Below are 23,607 nucleotides of genomic sequence, written 5' to 3'. Positions count from 1 at the left end.
ATTATCTGTTGATCATATCCGCCTGATAATCAGTAAAAGATATGTCAAGAATAGGACACCACAGGGGTCCAACATGGCTCGGTTCACCTCCAAAATACGAAGTCGCATGAGTGGATAACCCTACTTTCAACAAAAGTAATCATTACATATCCATTATAAAAAGCCCAGAAATTCCATTTTATCCATTTTATCGATTAATTCAAAACTAAAATAAATTAAAGAGAAAAAAAAACTGACCATTCTTCCATGTACATTAGTAGGTACTTTACACGCGTCGCGTTTAACTGCGCCTGCATTGTCTTCTATCCCCGATGCTTCATCCCCCTTATGGCCGAAACCAAGATACGAATGTCCGAAAAGAGGCCTCAGCTACTTAGTACTACACAAACAGAGTGGCAATCCACACGGAGTCCCGAGCGGCTATCTGCAGGGCTTAGCAGCAGGGGAAGTGTTTTCTAGCTAACTTGGCAACTTACATGGGCCTGTGATTGTACTAAGCTAAGCATCTAGGCTGCCATATTTTGCACCTATGGATGGCTCAAATTTTTCCGTGTCACAATCTCCTAAAAAGTGACCAGGCGCTGTGTGTGTCTACTGCTAGCGCGTTCCAACGATGATAATGGAAAATGAATATTTGAATGGGTGATTAATAATAAATATTATTCTTTAGTTTGGGCACACAAAAGCAGGGGTTGGAAGACGAATCTGTGTACATGGACAGTCATTTTCAGGGTCTCAGCCCTGTCGGACACGGAATGAGGAAAAAGCATCAATAACATCATGTTCTCATCTTCTCCGCTAAGAATATAGTAAGTACCTACCGGCTCTCGCTGCCCGAAATCCTAGGACAGCACGACAACTCTGCCTATCTTGCTTGCCCAGCAACACCAAAATTGTGCTACCCAAACTAACACGAAACTGGGATACGAGTATACGAGGAACAGAACGAGCATAGCATCCCACATGTTCCAAGTGGACGGTACAATGCCACGCCTTGTCCCGACGGCTCATGACGCGGCAAGCGGCAATACGGTCTTGAATCCCGGTCCATGTCTGCGCTCGGCCGAGATGATTAAAAAAATAAATAGAAAAAAACGAGGGGCAAAAGAAAAAAAGAAATACTAGTAAAAGAAAATAGATTCAGACCCAGTCAGGGGCTCCACCCAAAGTCCCGATTTTGTCGAGTCGCTACCTGATAACTCCTACTGCAACCAAACTCTCCCGATTCCTAGTAACAAGTCATTGCGGAGCGTGCGGAATCCCGCATCTACCTCCTCCCATTTTGATCCTTCTTTGTTGCAAGGGGGGTGCCGAGTTCGTCCGAACATTTCCCCAAAGAACTTGGAGCAGAACCAGACAACCATGCCTTTTCTAGAAGGATGCCCGCTTACCAAAGATTTATTGCGTCTAGTAAGGGCGTGACACGTTAATCAAGACTGTAAAGACTTCCAATTCCACCTCTGGTCCGCCTGGCTCTCGCTCATGTCGGGGAATCGCGGCAATGAGATGAGTTTCAATGACATTGAGGCCAGGGTGCAGCATAACATCAAAGGCTCGCTCATGATGTGTTTGGTTGGGGATGGGCTGCATCAACTGTTTCCAAGGCTGCTTGTCCACCAGAGTCCAGAGGCTATACTGACGATCTTGCAAAAAAGTTGGCAGCGTCACGACGATCCAGATGCGAGTCTGCGTTGGCGGCAGGTTGATGGTTGCCGATTGTTGCATCTCCTTTGCATTGGGCAAGATGGTGAGCAGCGTAGGGCGCTCATTTGGAATACTAGGATGTGTTTGAATCCGCAATTGTTCAATCAGCGCACTGTCGATTCCTAGATTCAGAGTTAGCAAGTCCTATCAAACAGCGGCCTCGACATGATCATGAACTTTGCGCATACCTTTGCTGGCAGGGCGGAATCTCCTCTGATCCGCATATCCATTAACGAGCGGGTTCGTCTGGAATGGCAGAGATGTAATCGTGGGAATAGGAGGCCGCACGGCAGGCTGTCCTGGGGCACCAACTGGCATGTTACCAACTGCTGGGGATGCCCGAATGCCATCTTCCACCTTCAGCCCCAACCCTACCTGGGATGAGGGCGTTGGCGACGGCGCAGACGCCGAGACACTGCGAGGAGCTTCGAGGTTGGCCGAGAGCTGCCCGGCGCCGTTGACATTGCCATTGGTCTCTGAGGATGGGGCTACCTGAGGTGCTGGCGATGCTACGGAGCTGTCACGCCCACCAACGTGGATGGTAATCTTCTTGGACGAACCAGGGGTCTCGGATCCTTGCCCGACCTTGAGCTTGATTTTCGGCTGTGATGGCTCCGAGACAGCTGCTTGTGCCTTTTTGAGCTGGGCGTAGAAAAATTTCTAACCGCATTGTAAGATGTGGGTAGCATTTGAAGTATGAAATCGTACGCAACTTACCTCGAGCTCTTGCGCCAGAACATAGATGTCACTGCCCTCTTCGTTGTAGAAATAGGCATTGGTCCAGAGGAGCTTTGTTTTCTCTTCAAAAGCACTCCAGCTCTTGAACTCGCTGACTCCCGTAGCGTCATTTCGCCCTTGCACGCCTTTGACCATCTTCTGCAGCTTCTTGATGGACAGAGGATCGGTAATGACCTTGTAGTAATCTCTCAAAGCTCGAGGAGGAAGATTGATAAAGGGCTCAAAATAGGCATCGTCATATCTGAAAATGGTCCACGTCAATAAAAATCTCAGGCTTGGCCGGGCTGGGTTGGTTTCACGCACTCTGGTTCCTGGTGTCGCAAAAGTTCTTCGACAATTTTTTCCTGAGCTTGTTGAAATGTAAGACCCTTGTATGGTACATTTTCGTATTGGTGATCGGGACGACTTGGCGGTGATCGAGCTCGAGAGCTTTCGTTATTCGAACTCCTGCGCGTACGGCTTCGCTTGAGTATAATGGCTTTTCGTCTCGATCTGGGCTCTTCATCTTCTTCAGGCTCCTCCTCGCCTTCGGCATCTTCATCTTCTCCCTCGGCATCTTCGTCAGCTTCGGCATCCTCGCCCTCGGCATCTTCTTCCCCCTCTTCTTCTTCCTCCTCTTCATCATTCCCTTCCTCTTCATCGTCATTTTCCGGCGGCAGCGGGGTAGGCACAGCTTGGTAAGAGCGGTTGCTGTATGCAGGGTTCGTCTTGGTCATGTAGTTACTCAGTGCTTTGCGAACGCGCTCAGCATCATCAAAAACTTGCGATCCTCTAGAATAATAGTCTTTTGCGTTGGCAATCATCCTTTTGAAGTAGCTTTCCAGCTCTGCGAGGCTCTTGAACTCGCCATCGATAAGCTTTTGTTCGATGGTTTCGAGGGAAATCGGCAATCGCGTCTTCTTGTAGTAGTCGGGGTTGCTTTCTCGTGGAACGAGCGTCTCAAAGTATGTTGCGACGAGACGACCACTTTCGAGCTACAGTTAGCGAGGACTCATTGTGAGGGGAAAACAAAGATCAGAAGCAATGGCAGCGTACCTTTTATCAGCTGTTCGACGGATCTGCTCGAGGAACACCAATCCGTGCGCAGTGGTTGATTCGCGAGACTCGCCCTTGGAAAGATCGAAACCTTGCTGTACGGAGATGGTGGTGTTAGCGCGGAGATGATCTGCGATATGCAAGTGTGTAAGAGAGCTTCAGCAGGGCGTGTAGAATGCACGCAATCGAACAATGCAGGCGCACGCAGCTCCTTTGCCGCATGGTAAAGAAAAAAAATTCGTCGAGACACATGCATAGAGGGTAGAGTCTCGAGTATAGAATCAGGCTGGGCCGTTACTCACAGCTACTCTGCGCCGCTTGGCCTGGCGGTCCTCCGCATCCGCTGCTCCTCCATTCGCCTTTCGCTTGGCCTCCATCTTGGTCTGGATGGTGAGCGTTACCGCAGGCGCATTCCCGTCCGCCGCGAGGGACCTCCTGCGCAGTCGTGGGGGCTCAATGGCTTCTTGAGTCCCGTGTCGCAAACCACGGCCTGGCGACAACTATCGCCAGCGTGGAATGACGCGTGTTGATGGATGCTTTTTTTTCAGTGGGCGGCGGCGCGCGCTATTGCTGCTTTGCTACGGAGCGGCGGTGGCTTCAATGCTGTGATATTTACCGCGCTTCTGGAGATGCCTGGCTGACTGCTAAGAATAAGAATATCGACGCTTGTTTGCGCTGTTCGCGGATACGAGACGCAGATGCGATGCTGAGTCGTTAGTCCGAAGGGTTTGGCTTTTTCCCTTCAGGGCGCGGGAACAGGGAGTTGAGTGCGACGAACGGTACCTTGAAAAGTAACAAATTGCCAGGTACCGCGGCTGGGACTAGGCCCGATTCGGCCATGAGGCGGCAGCCTAAGGCAAAGAATTTGGCCCTTCAGCTGCGGCTGTCAGCTGTGCTCTACATACATTGCGTTACACTGTTGAAAGAACAATAAAAGCAATTGTATTGTGTCTTTGTCACTTTACAATAAGTACTTTTGTGTAAATAGAGTCAAGCTAATGTGAGGCATCCATGTGAAGTACAATTTACTTACCCCGTACATAAATTAGATAAAGCACCACATCCAGCTGCTATAACAAATTGGTTTCGGGCTCTAGGAAGCTTCCATGTCACAGCTCCACGGAGGCGTGGCTCACCACAGTCGATATAGGTACCAATTTGTACTAAAGGATCAAGCCTTGAGCAACCGCCAAAGTCTTCTGTACACCGGATTATATAATGCAATCAAGGTTTGACTTGGCATGCCGGAAACACGCTTTATCTCTTCCATTACGGACGAACAATTCTTCAATCCTTCTTCTTCTTGCTTTCGCATCTCATCTCATCACACAGACAAATAAAACGTCAATCAATGCACGGTGGGGTCAAACTGCAGAACCCCACCATCAATGGCGACTTGGGCTCCTTAAAAGCTATACCGCCTTGCTGCCTCAATCTTCCGTAGCAGTCCGTGTACAGCCGATCATCTCATCTCATCTCATCTCCTCAATCCTCCATCTCCCAATTCCTCTCGCCATGTCAGCCGCCACAGCTCCGGGCGATGCTCCCTTAGATGCTGCCTCCGGGCAAGCGGCGCCTCCAGCCGGGCGTCCCAGAGCCGGATCTATGCGCCGGCCGCTGCAGCCCCTGGATCTCCCCATTATCAAGCACCTCAATTCAAATAGAGTAATTCTAGCATCCGCCTCCCCGCGGAGGAAACAGCTTCTGCAGCAGGTATGGCACCATGAGAATGACACGGTAGTGCAAGGTTAAAGTAACACCAGCAATTAGATGGGCCTCGCCAATTTGGAGATTACTCCGTCAACCAAGCCTGAGGACCTGGACAAGAAGGCGTACGGCCCCTGGGAATACGTCTCAACTACCGCTCGTAATAAGTGTCTCGACGTTTACGTCAAGACTTTGGAGACGCACCTTGCGTCTATCCCTGATCCTGCTCTAGTCATTGCCGCAGACACCATTATTGTCACTCGTGATGGGCGCATTCTAGAGAAGCCTCGGAGCGAAGCAGAGCACGTGCGAATGCTCAAGCACCTGCGCGATACACGCATGCACAGAGTGTTGACTTCAGTCTCTGTACTAGCCCCCCGAGAAGACGCAAGAGCTCCGGGCTACGACATCCAAAGCCACACCGAGGAGACCAAGGTGTACTTTTGGGAGGAGGGCAACGGGCTACCGGACGACGTCATTGAGGCCTATGTCAAAACTCGGGAGGGCGTTGACAAGGCTGGTGGATACGGAATCCAAGGCATTGCGGGAATGCTGTTGGTGGAAAAGATTGAAGGGAGCGTGGACAATGTAATTGGACTGCCTGTAAAGAAGACGTTGACATTAGCGGAAAAGGTCATCTTCCAGCAGGACCGGGATGACTATGATGACGAGGGTTCGGCTTCAGAATGATGAGTTTAGCGGGTTGATATGAGATTGAGATGGCTCCAGGCGTTGCTCGGATGAACCATAAACATCACATACTTGTATTTTGTGTGACAATACGCCCCAACTTGATGAAAAACGAGTCTATCTGTAGCGTTGATAGAGCTACATGGGCATCAGACAATGATGACGTGCCTCAAAATTGGCGATAACTCAATCGGTATATCCCAATTGCAACGAGAACTAGATGCAAAAGAGGCAGGTAGTCTTCGAATTTGCATTGGTATTCCTTGTCGGAGGAGTGGCAGCAAGTGTTTAGCATGTGATTGGCGTCAGGGTACGGAATCGGGAGTCTCAGGGTCGTGCAATTGCATGTGCTTGGCATGGGGCGCAGCTCGTCGAGGGGTAACGACAAGTTATGAAACGAGAAGGGACAAAAGAATTCTCGAATCACGGTGAATTTTTTATCAAAAGGGACTTAACAAATCATTGCTGCTATAGAGTTGAAATCACTCAGATCTACCACCATGAAGAAGCAAAACAACATGGAAATGGAATCGAAAAGAGGGCGCTTTTGGGGGAAGCTAGACGCAGGGGCCGGCACTTCGGCCCCGAGAATCTGGGGCAAGATCCTTGCTCCAAATCCTAGCGCTGTAACAGGCGTGGTGGCTTTTTTTCCAATTTTAATTGCACGCGCCGCGCATGTGATCCCTCATCTCAACAATGACATTTCAAAACGCAACTCGACGGGAGAAATCGTACCACACGTCGATTAGAATAAAGGCCCCAAGCGGCGAATCGATTTGAAGCCGCCGTGCTACATCTCTTTTTGCTTCTTCTTTGTTTTTTATATGTCGTGCTTCATTCACATCGATTGATTCTCGAGCTGCGGTTCCGTCATCGCTGGCATTCACATTCACATGTGCTTATCGCATCACACATGACCCGCGCAAAATGTCATCCTCACCAAGCCAAACCTCCGGCTCTGGCGACGCCAGCAAGGCCACGCCCTCAGGGCAAGCAGTAAACGCAGACGACAAGCCGCGGCTCACAGAAGAGGAGAAGAAGCAGAACCACATTGCATCAGGTAAATGAGAGAGAGAGGGGAAGCGTTTCTTCTCACGTGCGAGTGCCAATAAAAGACTAACGTCGCGCTCCCCCCATAGAACAAAAGCGTCGTCAGGCCATTCGCGAGGGCTTCGATCGGCTCACTGAGCTTGTGCCAGGTCTGGAGGGACAAGGTCGCTCCGAGGGACTGGTTCTGAAACGCACCGTGGACTACATGCGCGACCAGATTGTGCAGAGGCAGGCCTTGATTGAGCGTATCGAGCAGGCAGGCGGTAGCGTTGATCCCAAGTATAAAAAGTAAGTGTTCTTCTAAAGTTAAGAAGCGTCTACGGCGGAAATTGACCCGATGAAAAGGGTTTCGCCATTGTCAAGGCAAGGGCTCGGCCGGTGAATGGCTGGTTGATGTTTGCATTGCCCCAGCTTTTGGGTGAGAATCGAGGATCGAGCGAGACGAGGCCGCAAAGGCCATCATGAAGCCAGCATATTCTCCCCATGACCGCTGCAGAAAGAAGAAGTCGTGGCGGTAGGTCAAGCGGCGCATGATGAGACTACATGGATCATCCACGTTGCAGCCAGCTTATGCAGCTTGTGCTGTTACGATGAATCATAAAAATATCAACATATATCTGCCAGGTCGATTGTTTTTTTGAAGATTGGAAACGGGCGTGTGATACCCATTCTGAACGTGGGGCGGGGGGGAAATATTAGAAGGATACAGGTTACTATCTGGCGTGGTTGGATGGGAATAATAGATGAGAGAGTTGTTCATTCAAATGTATCTACCATGCGAAGCATTCTATCGCGCGTCTCAAACGGACTCAACCTTTCCTTGCCCAGGCTGACCTGTTGATTCTTGGCATCTTGCTCGCCCACCACCAAGACAAGGCCATAGCCACTCGCGTGTGCCTCCCGAATCTTGGTCCCCAGGGGTCTCGCCGTCGTGTCTATGTCTACAGCCAGGCCCGTTTGTCCTGAAAGACTCTCGAGAGACGGCAACCCATCGGCCTGCAGCTTCTTGTTGCCAAGGAGAATATTGCGCACCTCATCAGCCCACTCTACAACTGGGTCTGAGGTGTTGACCGTCAATATGATGGCCTGTCTCGGGTTCAGCCAAAAGGGCCATTTCCCGTCATAGTTCTCGATCAACAACGCCAGTAGCCGTTCTACAGATCCCAAAACTGCACGGTGAATCATGACCGGCCGAACAGGGCCGTAGTGGGCAAGAAGGTCCGGGTCATCGGTCGTCTCGCCACGGGCCTCGTACTCCGGTGCCGGTGCCTGATACTCCAACTCGAACCGCTTGGGTAGCTGAAAGTCTAGCTGAATGGTGGCCGTCTGGTGTTCTTTCCCCTCCGAGTCCTTGAGCACAATATCGATCTTGGGGCCATAAAAGGCGCCATCGCCTTCATTTATTGTCCATTCCATGCCTGAAGCGTCCAGCGCTCGTTTCAGGCTGTCTTCTGCGCGCGCCCACTCCTCTTCCGTGCCAATGTAATGATCCTTGGGCCTTGTGGACAACGCCAAGCGGTAGCTGACCCCAAGACGCAGCACGCTATATACCGTCTTGACAAAATCTAGAGTCTTCTTAATCTCTCCCTCGACCTGGCTTGGTCTACAAAAGATGTGGCCGTCATCTTGGTGAAAGCGACGCACCCGGGTCAGTCCTGACAAGGCGCCCGATATCTCATTCCGGTGGAGGGGACTGAAATCGGCGTATCTGACCGGCAGGTCTCTGTAACTATGCAGTTTGGATGCAAAGATGAGACAGTGTCCCGGGCAGTTCATGGGTTTCAACCCATAGTCGTCGTCTTCTTCCACCACAGCTTCGTCTTTGGCGTGATCCGTCCCGCAACACCCCGCGGCCCCCTCCAAGTCCGAGGCCCTCTTATTGCCCGTCACAGAATACATGTCTTCTGCATAATTCTCCAGATGTCCCGACTTTGCCCACAGCGACTTTTTATATATCGTCGGCGTGATGACCTCCTGGAACCCATAGCGCACGTACTGCTTCCGCAGAAAGTCCACCAGCCGGTTGAATATGCGAGCGCCGTTTGGCAAGAAAATGGGCGAGCCGGGGCTGTAGACGGACGTCATGAAGAGCTCTTGCTGGTTGCCCAGCTTCCGATGATCGGGCGGTTCGCGCTTCTCGGGCTGCTTGGAGTACTGGCGCTTGGAAAGGCATGCCGGGCACGTCCACTGCCTCCTGGAGAGGGCAGCGGCGGCAAGCCGTGATGTGCGCGAGCGGATCATCGCATTGGCGCAATTGGCCTGGCTGGATGAGCGAAATTGGAGTTGTGGCTTCGAGACGAATGGATGCTGGTCGAGATTTCGAGCCTTGTCGTGGCGGGAGCTTTTTTGCTTTATGGGGCATAGTTTGGCAGGCTGGGCGCTAAAGAGGCCAAGGGTCTTTGCTGTAAGTGCGCCTGTAAATGTCTCTCGGCTGTGATTCACCGAGCAGGTACTGCTTGGGTGTCATTCGAAATTCAGGCCTGAACATTGACTCTTGATTAATTAATTAATAAAAGTGTTCTCGGATTTGTTGTTTTCTTTCATCTTTCCCTACAATGAGACTCTTGCTTCCATGTGATCAAAAATCTAGCAAATAGGCAATATTGGGAGTTGCAGCCTCGCCTTTATCCTTTTGCCTGGTGCTGTCTTTTGCTACCCCTCCAAGCACCTCCAAGCAACTCCCGCGCCAACGGGCTACAAACTCGGCCCCACCATCACCAAGCATCTACAACCTCCTGCATCTTCAACCGGCAGCACGCCTTGATGAGCTCAGCACCATTCATGACACTCCCATAGCTGCATCTGACATCTCGAGCCTCACAGCCGTCGAACCACAGCTTGACAGCCGTCTTGAACGGCGTTGGCAGCAACCATGAGTTTCGCAATCGAAGTGCCAGGAGACGCGGCTCCATTGTCTCTGCAAGAGCTTTGCCGCACGCTGCACGCCGCAACCTCGTCCTCTGACCATGTCCAGCGACAGGCTGCCGGCCAGCAGCTGTCCACCTGGGAGTCACAGGCCGGCTATTACTCGTCGTTACAGGTACGGCTTCTACAGCTGCTATTTGTCCATGCTGCGTGCATCGTGCTAACATCTTTGTGCCACTTCCAGTCCGTGTTCCTCGACAAGTCGCTCCCCCTCGAAATACGATTCCTGGCCATTATACAAATCAAAAACGGCATTGACAAGAACTGGAGGCTATATGCGAGCGCAAAGCAGGGCATTTCCCCAGAGGAGAAGAACCTGATACGGTCACGACTGCTCCAGGGATCTGTCGAGGAGGAAGAGAGGCATCTTGCGCTGCACAATGCCTTGGTCATTGCCAAGGTGGTCCGGATCGATTATCCAGAAGAGTGGCCGCAGGCCCTTCCTGATATCATCAGCCTCCTGCGATCCACTCGAAACGCCAACCAACATCATCTCTACGGCACCTTGCTAGTGTTGCTACGGGTCATCAAGGAGATGGGCAGCGCACGGCTAAGGAAATCGCAAACGGCGCTGCAATCCATCACGCCAGAAATTGTATACATTCTATCCGAGATATACTCTGAAAAATCGGCATCGTGGATCAACTTTTTAAACACTGGACACGGAAACGGCGACGAAGCCAACCTGGCGATGATGAACAGTCTCTCCGCTCTGAAGACGCTTCGCCGCCTTATCAGCGTGGGCTACCTGCGTCCTCATGCCGACAGTTCTGTAAGTGAGTTTTGGACGCTGTCTCAGAACCAATTTGGCCTGTTCCTGGGGTTTGTAAACCACGACTCCGCTGTGCCACCGCCGTATCAAGACTTGGTAGGAAAGCACCTTCTTCAGTTCGCCAAGTTCCACATCGACCAAGCCGAGCACTTTGCTGCTAGCTTTGCTTTCCTCCCCAACTCAATATCCCTAGTCAATGCATACTGGGATCTCATTTCAAAGTTTGCGGAAATCTTCGTCTCGTCTGGCGGCATTCGTCAGGGTTCCGGTGACGCAGGAGCCAAAGCAAAGACGGAGGGGCCACTAATGGAAAAACTTGCCCTCAAAGGCCTGCTCCTCCTCCGTGCCTGCGTGAGAATTGCCTTCCAGCCAGTGCAGACGTTCAAGTACCGGACGCCAGAGACAAAGGCTGAACAAGAAGACGCCAAGCATGTTGTCAGGACGGAGCTCTTCAAAGACGATCTGGTCATCCAAATCGTCAATACCATCATTTCACACCTGTTCGTCTTCCGTAGATCGGATCTCGAATCTTGGGAGGAGGACCCGGAGGATTGGGAGCAACAGGAGCAACACGAGGGCAACGCATACGAATGGGAAGTCCGCCCATGCGCCGAAAAGCTCTTTTTAGATCTTCTCACCAACTTTAAGCCGCTTCTGGTGCCTCCTCTGCTATCGTATTTCGAGACGGCGCAATCCCCTCAGGCAGACATTGCTACAAAGGAAGCGGTATACACTGCCATGGGCCTCTCAGCGGCGCACGTGGTCGGTGCATTTGACTTTGATGCAGTATTGGCCTCGACCATTGTCAGCGACGCCCAGCAGCAAGGCGGTCTCTACAAGGTGCTTCGGCGACGTATTGCCATTCTGATCAGTCTGTGGGCGCCAGTGAAGTTAGGCGAAGAGAGCAGACCTATTGTGTATCAAATTTTCCAGCATTTCCTCAATTCAAACGATGAGACAAACGACATTGTAGTGAGGATCACGGCGGCACGGCAGCTCAGGTGGGTCGCCGACGAGATTGACTTCAGCGTCGACGCATTTCTGCCGTACACCTCGGATGTTCTCAAGAACCTTACGGAGCTCATTCAGAACGTGGAGAGCGACGAAACTAAGCTAGCCATCCTTGAGTCGATCCGAATCCTGGTGACAAGAATGGAGGAACAGGTGGGACAGTTTGGAGACCAGCTCATGGTTGCTCTGCCTTCGGTGTGGGAAGCCTCGGGGACAGAAGAATACATGATCAAACAGGCTGTGATTGCCATTTTCGCGGCGCTCGTGATGAGCATGGGTCCCGAATCTCAGCGTTACCAGGGCTCTATGCTTCCCTTGCTGGCGGAAGCGGCAAGGCCAGGCTCAGACTTGCACCTGAACCTCATTGACGAATCGCTGGAGCTCTGGAATTCCATCCTCACGCAAAGCAATCCCCCACTTGCCTCAGAGCTCGTTAACCTAGCGGAATTGCTACTCCCACTACTAGAGTATCAATCTGAGATTGTGTCCCTCGCAATCTCGGCCATTGAATCCTACATCCTGATTGCACCCCAGGCGATGCTAGAGGACAGACTTCGACGGCCGACACTCATGGCGTTAAGCACCACTCTAGACTCCAAGAGCCGAGAGCACGTTCGCGTGGGTACTGTGTGCATTGAACTCCTCATCCGGTCGGCTGCCGAACTAGGAGGGGCCGAGGGAGTCTCGGTCATCGTTAGAGACATGGTAGAGACCGGCTTCATGAACAAGATTATGGCCAATCTTCATGATGCCTGGGAGGCCAGCCAGACCACTGGGCCCAATAGAAGACAAAGCAAGCTCAACACAGTCACGCAGGGTGACTACTTTGCGATCCTTGCTCGCCTAATACTAGCCGAACCCAACTTGTTTGTGCAGATGCTGGGCACGGTTGGGAACGTCGAGGAAGTGTGGAGCTGGCTCTCCGCAGGGTGGTTCACATATCAAGCGCGGATGGATAACATAGATCGCCAGAAGCTCTATCTCCTCGGCTTGACGCGTCTGCTGGAACTTGGTTCACCAATGCAGGAGCTGGTCCTGGGCAAGCTACAAGACTTTTTGGATTTGTGGACAAATATTATTATAGATCTTCAAGACGGCAGCGAGGTGAACGGCAGTGACTGTTTGGTTTGGGGACCGGAAATCGAAGTGGAGGAGTATGATACCCCAAAGATGATTCTGGAGAAGCAGAGCCAGCACAAGGATCCGGTCCACTGTGTGCAGGCGCTGCATTTTGTCAAGGTGAGGCTGCACGACGTCGTTGCACGGATCGGAGGAGAGGCGGTTTTCCAGGAGAACTGGGCGATCAATGTGGATAAGGAGGTCATGGACGCTTTCCAGAAGCTGATGAATGGGGGTGCACAGTGAAGAATTGGGCGCTTTTTGAAGGCTGGTGGAAGAAGGGGGGCTACGATTGAAGCAATTGAGTAGCCGCGTGACTTGGGCATTGTAATGAGAATATGACTTGGATGACGAGCCTGCACGATTTGCGTGAGCGAGGCATAAAGAGATATTATTAGAACTGTCAGCTGCTATAAGGGAGTGTCAAGACATGAAGCATACGTGATGCTGAATTAAGGGGTACATTTGGTCTTCTATCGTGTCCTTTTTACATATATATTCACCAATTGTCCCCTTTACAATCGACTGCTACCCTCCTGAGGAACCTTGATAACGACCTTACCCCAAGTTCCTCTCCCTCCCAGCGCCAAGAGCGCATCCTTGACCCTATCCAGCCCAACAAACTCCTCATCCGTATACTCCGTGCCCCTAATCTTTCCCTCCTTAACCAACCCCATAATCCCCTCCCAAACCTTTGGAATCGTCTCCCTCTCATGAATCGAATAAGCACCCCAATGAATGCCCACAAGCGAAATATTCTTCAACAAAACCTTGTTCATGGCGACCTTTTCGATAGCGCCGGCAGCGAAGCCGACGACGAGGATGCGGCCGTTCCAGGCGGTGCACTTTGTGGACTTGTCGACGAGGCCGACGGGGTCGTAGACGATGTCGACGCCCCGGGATTTCGGGGTCAGGGCTTTGACTTTGGCGGGCCAGTCTGGGTCGGAGTAGGAGATTGCGTGGTCGGCGCCGAAGGATTTGGCGATTTCGAGTTTGCGGGGGGTGGAGGCGGTGGCGATGACGGTTGCGCCGAATGCTTTGGCGACTTGTTGTTTGTGTTAGCTTGTTGATGGTAGAAGTGGTAGTGGTGGTGATGGTGGTGGTAATATGAGTTTGTGTGGTGTGAGTTGAGTTGGGTTGAGCTGAAGTAAGTGGTGAGAGAGCCTCATGGTGCAACTCTCACTCTCATCCACCACCCACTCAAACTCACTCACATCACATCGCAACAAAAAGAATCATAAAAAACTCACCCTGAACAGCCGCAAGCCCAACTCCTCCCGCCGCCGCATGCACCAGCACGACATCACCAGCCTTGATTCCCGCCCTCACCACCAGCGCGCCGTAGCTCGTCGGCGCCGTCACAAACAGGCCCGCGGCGTCCCGGAACGACCAGCCCTCGGGCACCGGCAGCAGCGCCACCTCCTTGGTGCACAGCTTCGTCGCAAAGGCGCCCTGCGCGGCACCAAAGACGCGGGATCCCACGGCGAAGCGCGGCTTGGTCCGGCTCTTGCGCGGCGTGGACACGACGGTGCCGGCGAACTCGGCGCCGGCGACCCATGGGAAGGCTGGAAGAAAATATGATCAGCCAGACTCTTTTGTTTCAAGGGGAACTATTGGATGATTTTGTAGAGATGAAAAAAAAAAACTCACGAGGCTGGTTCTGATAACGTCCCTGAACCTGCAGGATATCGAAAAAGTTGGCTGCCGCGGCGTGCACTTCGATGACATACTCGTCGTCTTTGGGCACGGGATCAGGCAGCTCCGTCACTTGGAGCTCCGCTGGGCTCTGCAATTCAAAAGTAACACATTGTCAGCTTCTTTGCTTGGGGAAAGTGAGATTTGAGACTTAGATACTAATAGTAGGTAGAAAAGGGGGGAGGAAAGGAAAGGAAGTGCCGGTTTGGTTGATTGGGCACCTTACCTTGACATATTTCTGGATCTCAATGCCGCGCATCTTGAAAATGATGAAAGATGAAGAAAGAAAGAAAAAAGAAACAGCTGATTACAATCCTACCAAAAGGAAGATCCAAACCTAAATACTATGAGCAGAACCCAAGTACTGTAAGCCGTAAGAATTGATGATAAGAGAAAAAAGTCCCAAGCCTCTCAGACAAGAAGAATTGGAGACGCGACGTTTAATGTACCGTAAGCTTCCCCCCAGCCCAAAAATAAATCCGGGGTACCGGTCCGGCGGGGGAGCCGAGGCATCTCCAAGTCCGGCAGCTCTTTGCCGAAAAGCGCCCAGCTCCGAATTCCATCTTTATTTGGAGACGTCGATAATGGGGGATGCCCCGAATTTCTTTAAATTATGAGATCGACGTGATGATTACTCCGTACGGTGTATTTGGTTTGAGAGACGTGGATTTCATCTTAATTTTATATCGTACAATTTATATATACACATGCCTACTCAAGTAGCATCAATCTCTCTGCACCCGCTGTTCTCATCCATTTTACGCTCCTGCGCGCTCCGAATCGGTACAGCTCGCAGCTCACCCAGACAGTTTCAAAGGGCAATATTCACCGTCGACCACGCCAGTTAAACACAAAGATTTGTCATTACCATCACTGAAGCAGAAAAAAATACATTGAGTGAATCGCGCCCAGTTGCCATGCAAACTCTCGAGGCCTAGTCCTTGAAAAAAGAAGATAGAAGAAGAAAAAGGGCCCGCGTCCATAGTCTCCTCGCTCAGCATGGCGCGCTCTCAAAGCCGAAGCTTCGCGCTTGTCGTGGCCATCATAGGCCAGAATATGTCGACATTTCCATTATTCACGCGCTTGACGTGCTTGATCTCGGATCTTACGCCACCGATGTTGAAAATATATGTTGTAAAACAATACAATCAAGCAATTGGACAGCGTGTCCTAAATTCCGCCCAGCAGGTGCTCAACGGCACCCTGCACGCTTCCTCCACTGCGTCTCAAAGCGGCCACGTTTCGGTCAAAATCATAGAATCCCATGTCGTTGAGCTGTCGGAGCTGCTCTGCGTAGCGCTCTTCGGCCGGTCTGTTGTCCGGCGGGGCGGCGGCTTGTTGTGGTGAGAACAGCTGCATCATCTGCTGGAACTGCTCCGGGTTCATGGCAAACGGATTCAACGGATTCGCCCCTCCAGCTCCAGCTGCTTGAGGCGGGAACAAAGCCGCAAAGGGGTTTGGTGGCGCCTGGGCTTGGCCTGCACCCGCATTGCCTCCGGTTCCTGCTGCTGCCGCTGGTCCTCTGTTTTCTGTCGTTCCGGTCTCGGTACCGGCCGGGCTGCCGGCTGGTACGGGCGGAGGAGGGATATTCAGCAGCTGCTGGAGCATGCTTAGGCTGTTGGCACCGCCAGCACCACCCCCCATGAACGGGTTCATAAACGGGTTTGCAAAAGGGTTCTGCTGCTGGGCGTTTGCCTGGCCAGCTGCACCATCCGCCGCGGGCGCACCGTCGGGGGTCGTGTCTGTGGCGCCGGGGGCAGGGAATGCCGACTCGCCTCTGCCCATGTTCCGCTGCATCCGCATCGCCTGTGTCATCATCTGCGGGTTGCTCATCATCTGTCGCATGAACGGTGATGTAATGATCTCGCGAGCGTTGGGGATGTTGCGCAGCATGGGGTTCGCCTCGATAAGCATATTGACGAAGTCGGGATTGTTGAGGGCCTCATTCATGGTTTGCTGTACGTTGGGATCCGCCATCATGCGCGACAATCGCTCTTCGTCCATAGGAGGACCCATCTGGATTCAACAACCAAGAGCGTCAGTCGAGTTCCCCTCGCAGTGAACAAGTCGAACCAGAATACAGAGTGGTAGGAAAGCACTTACGCCGCCGTCAGGGCCAAACATGTCCATGCCGGGGAGGTTGATCTGGTGACCAGCGTATCTGGCGCCAGTAAGGCCAGCAAGCGGGTTGTTGGCGGTGCCTGAAGCCATGTTGGTCGGCACGGCCTGGGGTGTCGAGGCAGCAGCGGCAGCCGCCGGAGCGGTGTTGCTGGCGGCGCTCTTGACCATGTGGATGGTGTTGTTGGGCTTAATTTTGTACGTGGCCAGCGTGTCGTCGTTCTTCATAACGCGGCCGGAGTAGATGAGTCGCTGACGATCGACGGGAATATTCTCAAACTCGGCGGTCGACAGCTTCGTCTTGAGGTCCAAAACAGTCGCCGACTCAGCCATGGTGATAGTATGCGAGCCGTCCTGCGCCGTCTTGACCCGAAAGGTGATTTGGGCATCGCCGCCCGCCTCTGCGTTGTCGGCCATGACGAGGCAAAGCGAACTGAGGGGGGAAGCTGTGCGGGGAGAAGAGAGAGAAGAGTATCGAGGGGGAGGCGACAGATCTATGAATATCAGATCTATCACTATCGGATAGAGTCAGCGAGAAAAAGAGCGTGCTACTGTAGAGCTGTTGAAGCGGCTGATGATCAGATCAGGCTACTGGACGACTTCTGTGGCGAGATTGCGGTGGTTAATAATGCGATGGAGGAGGCTGAGAGGCCGCGGGTTTGGTGGGGCAGAGCGAATGGGGAGGAAATGGATGGGATTGAATGGACCGATGGGTGCGATGGAGTATTTCGATGAGCAGGTACGTATATGTACAGGCCAGTGATACTGAGTGCAAGTGCTGCACCTCCACTGTAAATTCAATCTTCAGCCCACCGCCAGCCAGTGCCTTCGGCGGTTGTCGCGTACTGTAGATTTGTCTGGGGGTCAGTTCCAGTTTCCTGCAGGCAATCAGGCGTTCAATGCTTGGGTTGTCACAGAAACGCAAAATCCAATCAACATCAATATGGTATGGACCTTCAATGTGTACATGAGTGAGGTATAAAGAAACAAACTTGGAAGGCTGGACACGCATCAGTCCAATGGCCGCCGTGGACTTGAGTACTAATCAACGTGAGCTTCTATCACAGTCTGTTGGCTTCTACGGCCACATGCCTCAGTCCAACTCAATCGTACGCGTATGTGCAGTGGTTACCTGCCTTGGCGGCTGTCAGATGATTTTGACATGGATACATAATCCAATAACACCGGGAATCCGATATTAATTAGCACCTCTTGCGCCTGTGCCATCTTCTATCAGCTATCATTTTTGATCCAGCCCAACCCAGTCCAATCACAGTCAAAGTCACAGTCTAACAGACCTCAGCCCAAAGCAGTCTGTCTACCAAGTAGTATAGGTCGGGGCTCACGTTCACATACCTATACAGAAGTAATTTATATACAAATGAAACAAAAACTGTTCAATTTAATCCGCATCAATTCTTCATCTCTAGATACCTATGCTGGGTACAGATACGGGCCATGAACTCACACTTAAGCCACATCGTTGAAGCTCTAATAGCGGCCTAGCGGGGCAATCATCCATAGCATGAGCCCAGCCAGCCATCAGTTCGAGACATGCTGTAGAAGCTTTTTCGAACCTCAATCTCTTCAACTCAACTCACCTCATCTCCTCTCAACGTACTCGCACAAAATCTTTATATGCACTTACACATCCCACTGCAAATCTATTATATGAAAAACCAGCTTAGCGCATCCCGCTCGGCATGATTTAACAGCTGCAAACAAAAGACGTCTCTCATCGCATCATGAACGCGCCAACATCACCATGATTCAAGGCATCTTTTACGCTCGTTTCTTCCCCCAAGAAGGTATCTCACACTCCCAAGCTATCATCCTTCATCAACTCTAACCTCTCACCCTCTCCCCCAGGTCCCAAAATCGTCGCCCAGGCTCCCCCAGGCTGCATCACAGCCTCCGGCAACGGGCCTCCCCTCGTCGACTTTGACGTCTTACAAGAGTACATCATCCCTCGCCAGGCCTTCTGCAACCGCTATGTCACCATCAACTCCCCTGACGGCAAGTACACCATCCTAGGCTTCCCCGTCGTCATCCCGCACACAAAGTACATGCGCAATGAGTTCATCTTCAACTTCGGCCTACTGGTCGAGACCGACTGCGACCAGACGCCGTTTGAGCGCGTCGTGAGATGTCTGGCCGAGACTTTTGCGGAGATGGAGAAGCAGAACGAGTATCTGAGCCTTAGTGAGGCAAAGGGCTCTGAGGGCGGCGACGGCGTACGAAGGCCCATTGAGAGTTTGCTCGAGATTGTCAAGGAGGATCTGAACAATTATGGCGAGTGCATGATTCCAGTTGGTCAGTTCATCTCATCATTCTCACATGATGCGATGCATTCACCTAAACTAAAACCATCCCAGACGAAGCAAACACCATCAACATGAAGCTCTTCCCCCACCACGCAAACCCCCCCGCCGTCAAAGGCTGGCACGTCCCCGTCGCAAGGACAAAGTTCCCCGAAATCGTCGACCCAACATGGGACATCACTCTCCAAAAAGTCGTCGCCAAAATCGACGGCGTCTCAGACATCCGCCGCATCGCCCACGAGGCCTCCGTCTCCCTGGACCTCGCCAAGATCGCCATCCGCCACCTGCTCTACTACGACACCATCCTCCTCCTCGACATCTTCTTCTTCAGCTCGTGCTACGCGCCCCGGCCGGGAATCCACGACTTCATCCGCAACGTCGACGGCATCGTCGACGAGTGCGCCGGCTACGTGTCCCACGGCAGGGCCAGGGTCAGCAATTACCTTCTCATTCGCTTCATGGCGTCTTTTTCTCCTGGAAAGAGCATCAAGGAGTGGATCATGATTCATCGGGAGGCTGGATTCGAAATCATGTCGTATATTGACATACGTCGCTTTGTGCAGTTTGGCATCATAAAGGGCTGCCTTTACCGCGTGCACAAGTATGTCGTTTCCAAGCAGTACTTGGCTTCGCTTGCCACCGGGCAGAGCAAGCCGTTCGCTGGGGGTGATCCTTTGCAGAAATACACAGACGGATGTCATCACATGGATCAAATCATGACGGAGCAGAATCTGACTAATGATCAAGTTATGGAGAGACTCAAAATGCTGCCCGTTCCTAGGGGTGACATTACAGTGTTTTACAGGTAATTTTTGTTGGAATTGTGCAAAGGAGTTGTGGGAGTAATAAGTATCATTATATACACCTCTAGGCTCATGAAATCTATAACGTCGCCATCGCATCATATCATACATGCTATTTCTCCGTCCTCCTTTTTTTATATCCAAATAGTGTTACACGCGATCAAGTCGCATACAGTAGTGTTCATAATATCCCATCTATCGCTTCCACGAGCCATCGTTCTTTACCTTGCCGCGTTTAAGATACGCCGGCACCCTCTTCGGCAGCTCGATGTCGGGGTTATTTGCGACCTTGACAGACTCCTCCCTCTTCCTCCTGTTAAGCTCCACAACAATCTTCCTATCGCTCAAGATTTCGCCCTTCTCCTCGGCCTCGGCTCTAAGTTGCTCTTTAACCTGTCGAATCACGCCAGTATACGGCTGGCCGGGATAAATCTTCTTGCTCGCTGTCCAATCCTCGTCCCTGACAAGCTCAATGATTCGAATGTTGTGCTTGCCCTTTCGCAGAATCAACAGCTTATCATCGATGACAAACTTGGTTGTTTCCTCGGGGAACCACATCTTCATGGGCGTCCAGTCAAGGTTCCCCGGCACGAGACCCCGCTGCTGACCAGGTCTGGCGGCAACATAAGCGCCCTGTTGCGAGACGAGGCGCTGGCCCTCGCTGGCGCTGTTGACGAGGCCAGCTGCGTACAAGATCTTTGCGGGCGATAGTTTCAGCACAGATTGGGGCAGTTCAATGTCACTTCTCGGTGCCGTGTTAGGCGTCAAGATGCCCGTGTCGGGGGCAGGTTCCCTGATGAAGTAAGGAAGTTGCCCACCGAAGCGGAACTGGTGCTGCTGAGCTTCCTGCACGGCCCTCTGAGAGCCGTGTACGAGGGACAGAACCTCGAACGCCAGCGTGTGCTGAGCAAGTCGCTTTGACGGATCGGCCTGGTGCTCAACCATTATTTCTTGGATCTTGGCCATTGGCATAAATGTGAATAGCTTGAGAAGGCTCTCAACATCTTCGTCGGGTCGTCGCATAAAGTAACCGTAGAGCTCAAAGGGCGATGTCTTGAATTCGTCCAGCCAGATTGCGTTGCCCGTGCTCTTACCAAACTTGACGCCAGAGGAATCTGTAAGTAGTGGTACGGTGAAACCGACAGGTTCGTGGGTCCAGGTGGAAGGAATCTTCATTTCGGGCATTTCCTCCGATTCCCGAATAATCTTCAGGGCATCAATACCAGCGACAATGTTTCCGTACTGGTCAGAGCCGCCAATCTGCATCTGCACGCCCAGCTTGTTGTACATGTGCCAGAAATCCCAGCCCTGGAAGAGAGGGTACATGAACTCGCCCAGGGACATGCCATCTCCCTCTGTCATTTTCCTCTTGACACTGATATTAAACAATTAGCATCGACAAAGGGTGAAAGAGAATGGTGGTGACTCACGTGTCGCGCGTTAACATTGGTCCAATTCTGGTGTATCTCGCGAGCCTCTTGGTAAAGTCATACATGGTCAAGCCCTGCAACCACATGCTGTTGTTGAGCAGTCGTTGCTTCGCAGCCCAATCCTTCTCGTAGCCGTACTTGTCTCTCAGGGCCGATACGTTGTGCCATAGCCTCGACAGCTGGTAGTGTATCTTGGTGACGTTCTTAGAAATATCCGAATTGGACATGATCTCGCGGGATTGTAAGCGGCCTGACGGGTCACCGATTCGAGCAGTTGCGCCTCCGAGAAGAGTCACGGCCGGGTGGCCGTGGAACCACAGCCAGAAGAGGGGCATCATGGGAAGCAAGTGTCCGACATGCATCGAGTCTGCAGTGGGATCAACGCCGACGTAGGCGCCTATTCGCTTGACTCGCATGAGTTCTTTGATCTTGTCGGGAGTCCTATGCAAATCAATTAGTTAGCCAATAAACAAGGCATTCCCAATGCACAATTCTAATGCGAAGCTGACAACATACCCCGCGACATCTTTGATGTAACCTCTCTCATCGAGGATATCCCACACATGCGGCTGCTCGCCATTCTGAATCTTGACTGCCCGCTCCTCCCACCGCTTTTCGCCCTCGGCAACCTTTTCCAAGTATGAAGTCGCTATGCCGCGCGCTCTGTGGGCTTGGCCCAGCGCCCAGGCGGATCGTCGGATGCCATGTCGTGAGCTGGCGCATCGCAATGCGAGCAGGGCTTTCGATATCGCAGCCTGAGGAGCCATTACAAGCGGTATAATCCCAATAAAGGGCCGCCAATGAGCTGAAATCGAAAAGAAAGAATTCCCCCAATCACCTTGCCAACATTCTTGGGCGTTGGGTGTGACCGCACGGGCGAAAGATCAAGTATCAATCAATCTTCAACCAAAAGCTCATCCCACCTTGACCATCTTTCCCACGCAACAAAAATTCACATGCCATATCGAATCGCCCAGCCAATCAGACCGGTCCAGCGTCTTCCAGCGCGGAAATACATTGTTGCGCCCCGGTGGGCACCCTTCGGAACCGGCTCAGCCAATCACGGAGCTCCTAATTCGAGATCCTCGGCAATACCTCATCCGTTCAAGTTTCGTCCATCTACGCCCGTCATCCCGAAACCGATCTTGCTGGAGCTGTGATTCTGCCAGCGCGAAGCGTCCCGGGTGCCAATTCTCACCACTGCAATCACAAGTCCCGAGTACTACTCTGTCAACCATGGCATCGATTGTGCGACCTTCTCTGCTGCGGCAGACTGCGCTGGCGGCTCGTTGCGCCAAGCCTGCCTTCCGAAACAACGCCATCAAGGCTTCGGCTTTCCACACCTCGTCCCAGCGCTCTGCCTTTCTGCCTCCCGGACCTCGTGAGAACTTCCCCCCAGACACTCGAGAGGCAAACGCAATTGCTTCTAAGCTTGGAATCCTGCTAACATGGTGTCGCCTTAGAACGAATTGAGGGCACAGGTATGCCGCGCAAAACGTGTTGCGCACTCTCACATGCCGAACCGAACCTACAAAATAACTAACCACGAGCCTACACACAGTCAACGACCCTGCCCCCGTTCCCCCGCCCAACGCCTCCCACGGCTCCTACCACTGGACCTTTGAGCGCCTCCTCGCCGCCGGCCTCGTGCCCCTCTCCATTGCTCCCTTCGCCGCCGGCTCTCTCAACCCCACCACCGACGCCATCCTGTGCTCCGCCGTCCTCCTGCACTCTCACATTGGCTTCCAGTCCGTCATCATCGACTACATCCCCAAGACCCGCTACTCCGGCCTGCGAAAGATCTTCTGGTGGGGCCTGAATCTGGCGACCGTCACCGTCGGCGTGGGATTGTACGAGTTTGAGACCAACGATATTGGCGTTACCGAGGCTATTAAGAAGATCTGGAAGGCATAAAGGATAATGCTAAAAGAGGAGAATAAGGGACGAAAAACTTGATATCTTGTGATTGCTTGCTGGGGAGGGAATTCGTCGGGTTTGGAGGCAGGCTGTGTAACTGATATTATGCGCTAATTGAGCCAAGAAAGGGCTGTGAGCGCTTGTATAGACGTACGATCAAAAAAGAAGCATAACCATAATACTTTGGAGTCTGTGCAATTGCTTTTTGAATCCTCGCTGTATTCGTTATTGATGCTACCATAGCTCATGCACACCCGTCTTTTCTTCCACTCTGTGCAGCTTTCAAGCATTGTATACTACCTAGCGATGGAAGTAAAGGTCAACTTAATCTTAATACTTCTCTTCAGCTACTTCTACAACTACCTATGCTATACTCAATTTCTTTCCAACTCAACAGTCAATTGTGTCCAATCTCAAAGTCCTCGGCTTCTTATTAAGAGCAGTTCGCAGCTCCATACAAACCCAAAGCACACAAACCGCTGAGGCTTTCAATCTCCACCAGCTCGTCCCACACAGACTGGGGGGCTCCCGGCCAATTTTTTACCCCGCATGCAAAAGCTTACATACCAATT

At 52.1% G+C, this 23,607-nt stretch overlaps 11 protein-coding genes across 11 annotated transcripts; 6 read left to right on the top strand and 5 right to left on the bottom strand.

The window, feature by feature from the left end:
• Positions 1–1,407: 1,407 nt before the first annotated feature.
• Positions 1,408–3,854, bottom strand: M431DRAFT_86335 (hypothetical protein; the record flags this gene model as incomplete). Its single annotated transcript, XM_024923663.1, has 6 exons — positions 1,408–1,826; positions 1,893–2,364; positions 2,422–2,683; positions 2,746–3,408; positions 3,478–3,572; positions 3,780–3,854. 6 exons carry the CDS (start codon positions 3,852–3,854, stop codon positions 1,408–1,410), a joined length of 1,986 nt encoding a protein of 661 aa, XP_024774929.1.
• Positions 3,855–4,767: 913 nt separating this feature from the next.
• Positions 4,768–6,107, top strand: M431DRAFT_508654 (hypothetical protein). The gene is made up of 2 exons (XM_024919141.1): positions 4,768–5,190; positions 5,248–6,107. Exons 1-2 carry the CDS (start codon positions 4,993–4,995, stop codon positions 5,872–5,874), a joined length of 825 nt encoding a protein of 274 aa, XP_024774928.1. The 5' UTR covers positions 4,768–4,992; the 3' UTR covers positions 5,875–6,107.
• Positions 5,995–6,934, top strand: M431DRAFT_508653 (hypothetical protein). The gene has a single exon (XM_024919140.1). The coding sequence runs from the start codon at positions 6,375–6,377 to the stop codon at positions 6,621–6,623; it is 249 nt and encodes an 82-aa protein (XP_024774927.1). The 5' UTR covers positions 5,995–6,374; the 3' UTR covers positions 6,624–6,934.
• Positions 6,802–7,216, top strand: M431DRAFT_5813 (hypothetical protein; the record flags this gene model as incomplete). The annotated part of the gene is made up of 2 exons (XM_024921516.1): positions 6,802–6,934; positions 7,014–7,216. The coding sequence occupies 2 exons, from the start codon at positions 6,802–6,804 to the stop codon at positions 7,214–7,216; spliced, it is 336 nt and encodes a 111-aa protein (XP_024774926.1).
• Positions 7,217–7,680: 464 nt separating this feature from the next.
• M431DRAFT_482373 (hypothetical protein) lies at positions 7,681–9,165 on the bottom strand (the record flags this gene model as incomplete). Its single annotated transcript, XM_024916037.1, has 1 exon — positions 7,681–9,165. The coding sequence occupies one exon, from the start codon at positions 9,163–9,165 to the stop codon at positions 7,681–7,683; it is 1,485 nt and encodes a 494-aa protein (XP_024774925.1).
• A 631-nt stretch (positions 9,166–9,796) lies between these two features.
• Positions 9,797–12,997, top strand: M431DRAFT_84638 (hypothetical protein; the record flags this gene model as incomplete). The annotated part of the gene is made up of 2 exons (XM_024923455.1): positions 9,797–9,964; positions 10,034–12,997. The coding sequence occupies 2 exons, from the start codon at positions 9,797–9,799 to the stop codon at positions 12,995–12,997; spliced, it is 3,132 nt and encodes a 1,043-aa protein (XP_024774924.1).
• Positions 12,998–13,131: 134 nt separating this feature from the next.
• M431DRAFT_439872 (hypothetical protein) lies at positions 13,132–14,795 on the bottom strand. Its single transcript, XM_024915190.1, has 4 exons — positions 14,673–14,795; positions 14,402–14,537; positions 14,002–14,316; positions 13,132–13,796 (listed from the first exon to the last, which is right to left on the bottom strand). Exons 1-4 carry the CDS (start codon positions 14,703–14,705, stop codon positions 13,267–13,269), a joined length of 1,014 nt encoding a protein of 337 aa, XP_024774923.1. The 5' UTR covers positions 14,706–14,795; the 3' UTR covers positions 13,132–13,266.
• Positions 14,796–15,531: 736 nt separating this feature from the next.
• M431DRAFT_439859 (hypothetical protein) lies at positions 15,532–17,083 on the bottom strand. The gene is made up of 2 exons (XM_024915189.1): positions 16,550–17,083; positions 15,532–16,462 (listed from the first exon to the last, which is right to left on the bottom strand). Exons 1-2 carry the CDS (start codon positions 16,979–16,981, stop codon positions 15,617–15,619), a joined length of 1,278 nt encoding a protein of 425 aa, XP_024774922.1. The 5' UTR covers positions 16,982–17,083; the 3' UTR covers positions 15,532–15,616.
• A 1,246-nt stretch (positions 17,084–18,329) lies between these two features.
• On the top strand, positions 18,330–19,694 carry M431DRAFT_495461 (hypothetical protein; the record flags this gene model as incomplete). The annotated part of the gene is made up of 3 exons (XM_024917363.1): positions 18,330–18,372; positions 18,434–18,877; positions 18,940–19,694. 3 exons carry the CDS (start codon positions 18,330–18,332, stop codon positions 19,692–19,694), a joined length of 1,242 nt encoding a protein of 413 aa, XP_024774921.1.
• Positions 19,695–19,883: 189 nt separating this feature from the next.
• On the bottom strand, positions 19,884–21,885 carry M431DRAFT_5807 (hypothetical protein; the record flags this gene model as incomplete). Its single annotated transcript, XM_024921515.1, has 3 exons — positions 19,884–21,063; positions 21,119–21,559; positions 21,635–21,885. 3 exons carry the CDS (start codon positions 21,883–21,885, stop codon positions 19,884–19,886), a joined length of 1,872 nt encoding a protein of 623 aa, XP_024774920.1.
• Positions 21,886–22,226: 341 nt separating this feature from the next.
• M431DRAFT_508647 (hypothetical protein) lies at positions 22,227–23,461 on the top strand. Its single transcript, XM_024919139.1, has 3 exons — positions 22,227–22,499; positions 22,582–22,599; positions 22,680–23,461. The coding sequence occupies exons 1-3, from the start codon at positions 22,355–22,357 to the stop codon at positions 23,030–23,032; spliced, it is 516 nt and encodes a 171-aa protein (XP_024774919.1). The 5' UTR covers positions 22,227–22,354; the 3' UTR covers positions 23,033–23,461.
• Positions 23,462–23,607: the final 146 nt, after the last annotated feature.

The sequence above is a fragment of the Trichoderma harzianum genome (genome assembly GCF_003025095.1).
Source record: "Trichoderma harzianum CBS 226.95 unplaced genomic scaffold M431scaffold_6, whole genome shotgun sequence".
Taxonomy (NCBI): Eukaryota; Fungi; Ascomycota; class Sordariomycetes; order Hypocreales; family Hypocreaceae; genus Trichoderma; species Trichoderma harzianum.
Note: the sequence above shows the minus strand (reverse complement) of the source record. Positions and strands in the feature narration are given on the sequence as shown.